The 11,290-nt window shown below is 41.9% G+C and overlaps 1 protein-coding gene across 1 annotated transcript in view; it reads right to left on the bottom strand.

The window, feature by feature from the left end:
- Window positions 1–10,140: 10,140 nt before the first annotated feature.
- TFAP2A (transcription factor AP-2 alpha) overlaps window positions 10,141–11,290 on the bottom strand; it is a 13,307-nt gene continuing 12,157 nt past the window's right edge. Inside the window, 1 exon segment of the mRNA XM_025044901.1 lies at window positions 10,141–10,508. Coding sequence (XP_024900669.1) covers window positions 10,220–10,508 — 289 coding nt within the window. The 3' untranslated portion in view covers window positions 10,141–10,219.

The raw sequence follows: 11,290 nt of genomic DNA, 5'->3' as shown, positions 1-11,290 counted from the left end.
CTCTTTAGAACTTTCCTCTATTCTATTGTTCCCAGAGCTTTATAGGTACAGTTCCAAGGGCGGTAAGAAGCCCCATAGAATTCATCATCTCCTCATAATGGGTCTCCCCACTCCCACCTTGTTTCAGGCATCTCAAGAAGCTGGAGCCACCTGCTTATGTCTCATGATACAAGATGAGAAACTCACTCAGTTCCCAGCCTCCGAACTTCATGACCATTTTGGCTGGGAGGAAAATCCCCAACATAAGGACTTATCACCTAAACCTAGTGAGGTTTAGGTTTTGGAGGATTTTATGCATCCTTTACCGTTTCATAACCATAGCAAAGTAATTTCTTGTTCTCAAGATATGAAACTCATATGTGTCTCATTGTCCAGTTTCCAGGATAAGTCTGGATAGCCTTCTCCCCAAAGTCTCATCACTTCCGATCCCACAGCCTGAACATTTTAGAAGACTTAGGCAGCCCATTTCCAATCACCTATTAAAACTGTGGTCATGGAGGGTGCCACTTAAAATAAATACCCGGACCTCAACATTAACAGCAAACTTGGCTCATCCACTTGGTTAATCTAAGAGACCTCAACGATTTCATCTGGCTCTAGAAGTGACCAAGGATAATGCGATTGGCATTGAAAGGCCCATGTGAGTGAGAAGACCTTATCACTTTTAAGCACTTCATAATCTTTCTTAGCCTGAGCATGTGAGGAATAAAAGGGAAGCACCAAAAAGCCCCATGGAGTTCCATACCATAAAGGCTTGCTGTATTCTAAAGCTATAGAACAAGTGCTATGTCCATTTATGTTGACTTTCTCCTCCTTGATCATCATGAAAAAAATCATCATAACAGGAAAACTACCTAAGTCCCTAAAATCGGTCTCAATATGAGGTAATTTGAGATTTGAAGAAAACTCTTCATTACTCTGACGTTCTCATTTTATAAGCAAGCAGCAAAGCTGTGTTCCTTTAATAGAACTACATTCTCTTCTGTTTGTGCGTATTTACGTAATAATTGCTACACAAAATCAAACCTCATGCTCTATCTTTTGCATTTGGCTTCATTACTTTTTTCTACAGCATCAAAATATTTTTTATATCAGCTTCTAAGGTCTTCTCCAAAATTCATCTTTCATTCTTGTCATTCCCCGCCCCCCCCCTTTTGTTTTCCTCCTAATCAATAAAAGTTTTTTCTCCTGATGCTAAGAATCTGGTCAAAATATTAAATCAGAAGTGTGTAAGACTTCCATATTTACCAAGAGAGTATTATCATAAGGCAGAGATCTTCAGAGTCAACTTTTACTTATGCTTGTCAAAGGCCATACATGAAAGATTGGATATGTACATGGGAATCAGTGTTTGGGGTTGTTTTGTCAGAGTATTTTGTGAAAGAGACTACCAGTAATAACTTTTCGACAGAGTCCTTCCCTGTTCTCTGCCCATTTCGCTGAGCTTGTTTCTGCCTGTCTTTTTATCCCACTGGACTGGCCAAACACTCCACAGAGGCAGTCAATTCTGTAATTTCAAAGAAAAAAAATAACTGAGATGAAACATGTTTTCTCTTTAAGGGTGACCTTTGACCTTTCCTTTCCATACACCTGACATCGAGAGCTCTAGAAAAAGACTTGTTTGGATCCGAGTTGCTGATATTGCTTTTTTGTTGCTCACGCTCGTACTCGCTCTGACTCTCCCCCGCCCCTGACCCGCTCCCCTTCTCAAACGCCGAACTCAATGAAAAGTTGTTGCAATAATCGCAGCTCCCTGCTCCGCCAAGGCTGAGAGAGGCGGGCGGAACTCGGAGGGTGTTTTGTTAAATGCTCCCGTCGTTCGCAGGGGCTGGGACTTGATAAAAGGAGACAGTTTTCTGAAAAGATTTGATTGAAATGGCGTGTGCCAGGGCTGATGGGAGCCAGCGAGGGACAAAGCGCCGCGAATCCGTGGACACTCGAGCAATTATGCCTCCACGCTGAAGGTGGATTAGCGCTCTGGAAAGAAGCATATGTTTGGCCCGGGGCGACACTTCCCCCCGGCTGAGCTTAGAGAATGGGAGCGCAGAGAGCGGCTGGACCCGGAATATCAACTATCTGCGAGGCCCCCCTCCACAGCCCAGCCCAGCCCTGCCCTGCCAGTCTCCCGCCTCCGCCGCGAAAAGTCGGAACGCATTTTTGCAAAGGGAGGAGGGGGAGAGGAGGAGGGAGCGGGGAGGAAGGGGGAGGGAAAGCCCAGAGGTGCAAATGTTCCTGGGATTGGCCCGGAGCGCCACCCAAGGCTTTCATCTCGGGTCATCCTAATGGGAGATCCCTGCCTGGGTCACATAAATGCTCCCCCATAGAATTTCCCACTGCTGAGGTAGTTCGGTACTGGATGTTTAGTCAAATGAGTATTGGAAGGTCAACCAAATTGTTGCAATAAAACAAGGTGTTAATGACTATTCAAAGACTCAAGTGGCTAATGGTCAATGTTGTGGTGGGCAGGCGGAGCTGGGCGGCTGCGCAGGTTCCCAGCCTCGCCTTGGGTCTTGGCAAAGGGAAGGCCTCTCCTCGGAAGAAGTGGCCCGCAGTTGGACCATTTGGTACAATGTGTTAGGAGTGTAAAGCTCGGAGAGGTTTGGTGGGAGAGAAAGGGTGCGGGTGCTGGGAGGGATGCCCCACGCAGCTGTAACTGCTTAGACACCTGGGCCAGGGATGCTGAAACTTCGTGCTGCCTTAGGAGTCGTGGAGCCAGAAAGTTTCCCCGGTCCTGCCTCCAGTCATTAATTAAAGCGCTGTTCCTGTGAAAAAGGCCCTTAAAACTCTGACCTGGAGCCTCCCGGCTCCCGCTCACTGCACCCGCAAGCGCGTGAAGGGAGGCGGGAGGCGCAGGCAAATCGTAAACCTCTTTCTCAGGGTTTTACGGCAGCTTAATTGGGTCTAACCTGGACTCTAGCACGTTTGGCCGCTGCCCTGGCCGCCCACATCCCCTTCCCCGGCTGTCCTCTAGGCCCCTGCACCCCACCCACCACCACCTCCGTCCAACCCTAGGCTCGAACGTCATGTCCCTCATTCCACCTTCACCGCGCCCGCCTCCCACCTCCAACGCCAGGCCATCAAAATCAAGCTGCCAATTGCTTCTAATACAAATGGGCACGTAGGAGATTTGGGGGGAAATTTTAGCTAGCCGGCAGGCGGGGTCCGGGGTGGGCCGAACCGGACTCAGTGAGGGGTTCGGATCGCGCCGCCTCCTCCCGGGCGGGGATCCTGGCTCCCGGAGCTGAGATCAGGCTCTGGGACTGACTCCATGCTGTGGACAAAGGCACATCCCAGACTTGGGGACTCCAAAAAAGACAAGGGGATACTGAAATAGGATTTGGTAACTGACAAAGCAAAAGGAAATTTGATCCTAGCATTAACTCAGTGCCTCAGGAAGAGAATCTTTTAAGCTATATTAGCTAAATTTAGTTTAACCAAACACTTCCAATATAAATATAAATAAATATCTATACATATATGTGTGTATACTTCCCAAGAATAGGCTGGATTTTTAAAAGGTGATGAGCAGGAACAACTCAAGAGAGAGCTCAGAGAGATGTGTGCCCAGACAAAAAGGGGCCTGGCTTTTTCACTTGTAAAAGTTGAGAGCTGCTCAACAACCGAACAGTGGGCGAAGATCGCACAGAGGCTAGACAATGAGGCTCCACCTTCAGTTTGTGTTTAGGGTCGTTATTGGAGTTTGGCGAATATAATATTTATTTCCATTGATCACGCGCAGAGAAAGCATAGCATGGAATTGGGCCACGTAAAAGAAAAAAATTCCCCGCCTTGCTGTTGAAAATATTACCACCTCTAAATGGAAGAAGGAAGGAAGGAAGGAAGGAAGGAAGGAAGGAAGGAAGGAAGGAAGGAAGGAAGGAAGGAAGGAAGGAAGGAAGGAAGGAAGGAAGGAAGGAAGGAAGGAAGGAAGGAAGGAAGGAAGGAAGGAAGGAAGGAAGGAAGGAAGGAAGGAAGGAAGGAAGGAAGGAAGGAAGGAAGGAAGGAAGGAAGGAAGGAAGGAAGGAAGGAAGGAAGGAAGGAAGGAAGGAAGGAAGGAAGGAAGGAAGGAAGGAAGGAAGGAAGGAAGGAAGGAAGGAAGGAAGAAGAAAGAGGTGGGGGGAGAAGAGATGGGGGAGAAAGCGGGGAGAGAGGGAAGAGGGAAGGAAGGAAGAAAAGAAAGAAGAGAAATCCCTGTTCTAAGAATCCTTAGTATACCTAAGTGAAGGTATCCACTATAGAAAGGTCATCAACCTGAGCTTCCTTCTTATCTAACATAGATTTCTTCAGCAGTATGCTAACTGTTGCTCTTTTGTTAAGAAATAAATCTCTGTGAAATCATTTGGTGCTGCGCTTTTTCAGGTATCAAAGATGAATAAGAAATACAGTTTTACATGTGAATAATACTTATAGTTGTAAGGCCCCAGGTTCAGCCTAAAATCTCTTTTATTCCCTCCGTTCTCTTTTCAATCGTGATCCTAAGGAACAGAATTTAATTTTTTAAGCACGAGAACTTTCAATATGCATGCGTTACATGATTTTCCATCCCGACATTCTTCTCTCTTCCCACTCTGATGGCTCCCCTGCTGCCCTGGATGGGAAACACCAGTTACTTCCTTGGGTGGAGACTTAACTTATGTTCATGATTTGATTAAGAAAGTTTCTAATCTATGTCCACATGGGCAAATGTGAGTTTAGGCTACTGCTTTCATAGAAAGAAATCAGCATCTTGTTCAATCATACAACTGCTCTCTGTTTCTAAGTACTCCACCTCAGACTAATTCATCCCTTCCTTCAGAGAAGCAGTTGAGTAAATTCCGATCTTACTGGGTTCTTTAGTTCTAACTCACAGTTAACTTACAGATAACGTTTTTAAAGACAAGCTTCTAAGAGGAACCCAAAATAGGTCACACTTTTTCAGTTTCTCCTCCACAGTGTGCCACGGGAAGGACAGTATCATTAAGAATAGTAACAACAATAGGAAGCCGAAATGGCATACCTGTGCAATAACCAAATTTAATATAAAAAAGAATTGTTCATTGGAATTCACAAGGAAAAATATCCCGAAGCATCCTAAGAGGTGATGCAGAGGTGTGAGAACTGCTTTTACCTGCTGTGTGTGAAGTTTCATTCTTCTGGGCTAGGCGATTGGATGATGTTAGGAGTTGACTTGGGTTTGTCTATGTGTGGGTTTTTGCTTCTTTTTCTGTCCTTGAATTTTAGATTTCTTTATACCACATAGCACTAAGCGACAGGGAAATATGGATGTGTTTCTTTAAATGGCCAACTTGGATAATCAAGCAAATTAAAGAACAAATTTTAGTACTCCTCAGGACCACTGCCATCTCTGCACCTGTAACTCAGAAAATGAAAACTCTGGTTATTTATGTTGTACTTTCCACTTCCAGGATATCTAGTGAGTTGACCTGATTTTTATAGCCTTTTTACCCAAGCAGTGAGGATTCTTCCCCCTCACTTCACCTCCCCCTTACCCCAGAACTGAGTGGCTTAAGACGAAATCTGTAACTGGGATGAAGCAGCTGTTGGCTTCATGCCGTCCTTTAACTTGATTATTCTTTGGACACGTTAGGCAAGCATTAGTGATTGATAATGACGCTAATTAACCCCTTTCCTTTCCAAACAGTAAACTGCTGCCAGCAGGATGCTACAAACAATAAATATAAAACACTGCATACATCAATATCTGTTTAAAGTACAACTTCATTTAGACACATTTAACCATACTGCTTTCAGTTAACAATTCGCTATTTATTCAAGCAGTTCTTCAAAAGCCAAAGGAAGAGATGGGGTTAAAAAAAAAAGTGGGCCTGTGGCTTTAAGACCACAAAATGCTGTCATACCTGTCAGCTGCAGCAAAGTTAAGCTCTAATGGAAACCATGCGTAATTCTTTTTTTTTAATTTCAGGTCAATACTTTTTTAAAAATTTAATTAATCCAGTTCTGTTCTTAACCTATTTAAACTTAACGCAAGGCTGATGACCACATATAATCTTTTTCTTTGTAGGGGAAAACAGCTCTCCTGCCTGACATGAAATTATTATAAATCTACTTTTGATTGAGAAAGGAATGGGGAGACATTGTTTCATAAAGAGTGGTGAAATTTAGATTTTAAGCAGGATTTGGAAGAAACCAGGGCATATTTGATCTGATTGTGTAGTCTAACATAACCTGAGTTGTAAAGAAATGTACATTAAATTTGGAATTTTGATAAATGAATATTCCTAGCAAGTGAATAAAATGTATTCAATTAACTAAAACCCTGTGCACTTCTGAACTGAAGTGGAATCGACTGTAATTGATTTATTCGAAACCAGAGGTTAAGGACTGAATTAGCTAAGTACAACTGGGTATTTCAAGCCACTGACTTCTCAAATGTCAAATCCCTTCTATTTTAAATATTATTTCAGCTGCGGGGCATTGCAGTCCTGATGGTAGTTCCATCAAGAACTCAAATTATATTAATATTCGATTTTGGGGGAGGAATGGATTAGATTGTAATTTTTAAAGGGTGTGAGAGAATAGAACGGGTAATGAAGGAACACTATGTTTCCACGAAAATTGGGTGTGGTAATTAACATAGCCTAGCAACCAGTCTTATAATTCAACTATGTATCATAATTTGAGTTAATCCAAAGAGAATCACTGATATTAGTATATAAACATATGACCTGTCCAGTAGTCACCATGTGTTTTAGAAAATACACGTTGGTCATAACAGAGAAAGCCAAAATCCATACAGCCTTTGGTTAGTCCCATAAAAATTATTTTTAATAATAACCCCTCTAATCCTTCCACCCCTTAAAATATATATCACTTCTTTTAAAGAAGTGGCAATATCATGATCTTCAGAATGTCCAAACTACAGAATAAAAATAACTAATTCTGTGCCTTTGGAAACCATTGTTTCCTATGACCTTGTAATATTCTAACCCACTATTTCCTTTCTGTCTTTCTCAGGATGCAAGGATTATATCGGGTTCAGGTTTTCCAACATAACAAGCATCTGTAAATCCAGATATGAATGAATGGTATTTAATAAGATTGTTTTCGTTTTAAAATGAGTATTTATGTGTCGTTGGAGAAACAGCAGCAATGTATGGCTGTTTATGAATGCTATTGTGCCTGAGGTTAGGATCCCCCCACACAATCTGAGATGCAGCCAAGAAAAACAGCCCTGATAGACAATGCTTCACTTCACCTGCTACGATGCTGTGTGCATTTCATTTCTGTCAAGAGTATGTACAGTTAGGGTTCATTCGCCTCATTATTTTGTTACATCTACGTTACAGTTAACCAGTCTCTCTAGGAAATAATAAATAATGGCTTTAAAAAACAATTGCTGCGTTGCGTTCTGAGGATACACTCTCCATTTGATTTTTTTTTTTTTTAACCACCATTGTTATGAATTCTCTGGCTTTGGAAAATAGAATTTAGACTCCACCAACTCTCGTTCGTCTGTCTGCATTGATTTTACACTGCCTTCCATAAGAAGATTAGAAAGCAAAAAGCTGCAAAAATGGACACTGCCTAATGCTTTACTTCCTTAGTTCTTCGGAATGTCAAACCAGATGAAGAAATGTTAAATCTCCTCCAGTGTTTAGTAGATTATACCTATACCTAGACAGTTTTTCTATGACTTTCCTATAAAACTTCCAGTTAACCACCTCTATTTTCTTCTGAAAAATCATCAAAATCCTCCTCATTTCCAAAGCAAAGACTTTCCAAATCAGTTTACAAAAGCTCTGAATTCGACATTTTTTTATGTACAGGAAGTCCTTCCTTCTGTAATTGCTAAGTCCATAGTCTTATTATTATAAAAGACAGATAGGAGAGGTCCGCAGAGGCCCTCCCGCATTCTCTCCACCCCACCTCAGAGAACATTTTATATTTCTAAAAGGTCCTAGGAGGAGCCCTGTGGTGATAGAAAGGGGTAGGTAGGCACTTAGAGGGCAGACACAAACGATTCTGGGAATCAATATCATTTTCTACTCCCCTCTGCTACCACAAGATCTAGTAGAATAGCACAGTAGTGAATTCATCTCTAAATAAAATATTAAAATAAATAGGAGATAATTTGCCTTCTCTCTACCCCATGTACATTTCTGCCACTACTTCTTTCCTCTTCCAAAAAAAAAAAAAAAAAAAAAAAAAAAAAAAAAAAAAAAACTAGAGCTAGTTTTAGCTCATTTACATGTCTTAGCCACTGAGAAGCCTGAGCAACTGAAGGCTGAAGTGGGTATTTCCTTTGTGCTAATGAACTAACAATTTAAATTTCAGTTATCCTCTGAGGCAGATTCCACAGTAGTTAAGGGGAGGGGGTGTCTTCTGTTCTCCATCTTCCTTGTCATACTTAATGTTTGGTTCTGAAGGTTTTATATTTTGGTTTCCAAAACACAAATGAAAACCTAAAGGATCAACTTAAATAAAATAAAACTTTATTTTTAATAATAAAATTAATGTTTCTAGTAAGGAAAAGATAATATGTCATTCCTTTAGCAGTACAAACAATCTTTTATCAAAAGAACACATTGGGTTTTATTGTGTCATTTGTCTGAATATAGACTCAGTGGAATATCTAAATGATACCCTGCTCTGAACTCCAAGTTGAAAGTAAGTTTTTATTATACTTGAGGGAAACAATGGGTTCAGCTGCTTATTGCAAGGAGCAATTGCCAAGGGAGAGTTAAACTCAATTACTGTAACCATACTGAATAAAAAATACTGCCAAGAACAAAAATACGCCTGGGTAAAGACAGCCACTGAATAAAAAAAAATCGACATAAAGCGTATCAAATATTTATTTATCTGGGCAACAAAGGACTATGATACATTGACAGGCATGGAAACTACTGCCAGCACAACTCAATACAATACAACTAGAACTGCTTCCAAAATGGCCAGTGAAAATACAGAATACCAGGTGGTCCCAAGTGTTTGAAGTTCTTTGAACAAAAAGAAAGAGAGAAAAAATCCCTAACCCTTGGTTTAAAGACAATACTCATTTATTGCTCAGTAATGCTTTTAAGGGAGGACAGTGGGATAAAATTAACTTTTTTTTCTCCCCACATTACATAGAAGGGTTATCGAACCACTCAAGTTTAAAAATCTTTCCAAGGTCCAATATCAATTTTTCTTCCAGTTCAATGAAAAGCTAAATGTAATACTAATTGTATATAAAATTTTATTTTACTTGTTTATTTGTTCAGCTGTTTCATTGTCGTCTTTAACATGCTACAACAGGGCTAAATTCATGAATCCCAGAGAAAAAAAAAAGTCCCCCAAACCTTGAATTTCTAAATAAGTACCATGAACCACATGAAGAACTAAGAGGGAAGATTTAAAACCCACTAAACAAGAGGTAAACAAGATCACCAGATAAATAAAAAAAAAAAAAGGCTTAAAACAGACTCACCATATTTACGATTCCCATTAAATTACACATAAATAAATATATACAGAGACATGAACACTGATTCCCTTATATAACTGTGAATCGTGTTGCCAGAGAAAGTTCAAGTTGGTCGCTTTACCTTGAAGAGGAAAAACTTCTACAACTGAAGACATGACATGGAACTTCGTGTATTTGTGTTCAAGTTTATTCACAATACTGATAAAAATGTCATTATCCTTTTTGCCTTTTTTTTTAAATATGGCTACAATCTGAACTGAAGTATGTAAGGGAAGGTGGTGATTCAGTCCCATGAAGCTCACACCGTTTTTTTAAAATTTTTACATTCTTTTTTTAGAAAAAAAGTTTTAATTTTTGTTGTTGTTGTTGTTGCTGTTGTTGATTTGTGGGATTTTTTTTTTTTCTTTTTTAAAAAAAAGGTTCACAAACTAGGACAGAACTTTTCTTTGCTGGCATCACGGCCTGTTCTGTTCTCTTAGGCTCCACATGAGGGCAAATGGAAGTTGGTGCTGATGGGGAAAGTTGAGGCAGGGGCCTGAGTCAGCAGGAGCTGCCCTACTGACAGTGGAGAGCAGGCCCCAAGACTCCCAGACTGGAAGATGAAGGCGGTGGCAGCAGCAGCAGTAGCAGCAGCAGTAGCAGCAGTGGGGGTTTGCTGATCCCGGAGCTGTCACCTGCCGGTGATGGTTGGTGGGGGGAATCTGAGTGGGTGGGCAAAGGAGGGAGGGTGCAGAGGGGGCGGAGGGGAGGGGCCTGGTGAGGCATGAAAGGGGGCAGGGCCGGAGGAGAGTCTCACTTTCTGTGTTTCTCCTCTTTGTCACTGCTTTTGGCGCTGTTGTCCGTGTGGCTGTTGGGGTTGTTGCTGAGGTACATTTTGTCCATGGCCTTAAGGGCCTCAGTGAGATAGTTCTGCAGGGCTGTGACCGCGGCGCACACCGCCGGGCTGCCGAAGCCGTGGGAGATGAGGTTGAAGTGGGTCAAGCAGCTCTGGATGCCGGGCTCCAGGATGGGGTTAGGCCGCGAGTTCCCCAGGGGAGATCGGTCCTGAGCCAGCAGGTCGGTGAACTCTTTGCATATCTGTCTACAGCACAAGTGAAGCAGAGAGAGAGAGAGAGAGAGACATGAGGCTCCCCTGCGGGCAGCACCAGCAGCAAAAAGAACCTCTCTCCCTGCGGTTACCTCTGCCTAGATCCAACAGACACTGACCTGACCCAAGGCCCCAGAGACAGACATGCAGTGGCCACATGCTGGGAGATCCAGTGTTCACTAAAACATCTCTCCTTCCTTAAATCCTTCCACATACGCTGCTTCTCTCTCTTTCTCTCCCTCTCCCTCTCCCTCTCTCCTCCAAGCTACACCACTCTTCTAATCCTCTTCTCTCTCACTACACCAACATCCTAGACACAGGAAAACACTTCACACATGAAAATACAAACAAAGGAGAGTAACAAGGACAAGGAGTCGGAAACACAAGCCTCTCTTCAATAGCCAATAGCTTGCAGCCATCAGCTGTCCTATTGAAAATATTATAGAGATCTTCTTCTCTGATCTTCTAGAGAAACCTCAGTAACAGTCTGTGGGATGAAGTCTCCACTCATTCACCCTCAAATCAATTGGATGTGAACACAAAGGCAAAACTTTTCTTGAGATTATTTAGCTTTTTATAAAAAGGCATGAAAAACTTGTTACTTGGGGATAATTCAAAGTAGTTTTGGGAAGAAGGAACAGACGTTTTAATTTCCCATTCCAAGTTTTTTCCCACACATCAAAATAAATTAAAATTCTCTAAGGAAATTGTGACTATAGATGTGCTTAGTAAGCTAAAGGAAGAGAAAAAGTTGAAATACAGGCAGATGAGGCCTA

This window comes from Pteropus alecto, unplaced genomic scaffold (assembly GCF_000325575.1).
Source record: "Pteropus alecto unplaced genomic scaffold, ASM32557v1 scaffold121, whole genome shotgun sequence".
NCBI lineage: Eukaryota > Metazoa > Chordata > Mammalia > Chiroptera > Pteropodidae > Pteropus > Pteropus alecto.
The sequence above is the reverse complement of the archived record's forward strand: the minus strand, read 5'-3'. Positions and strand labels throughout refer to the sequence as shown.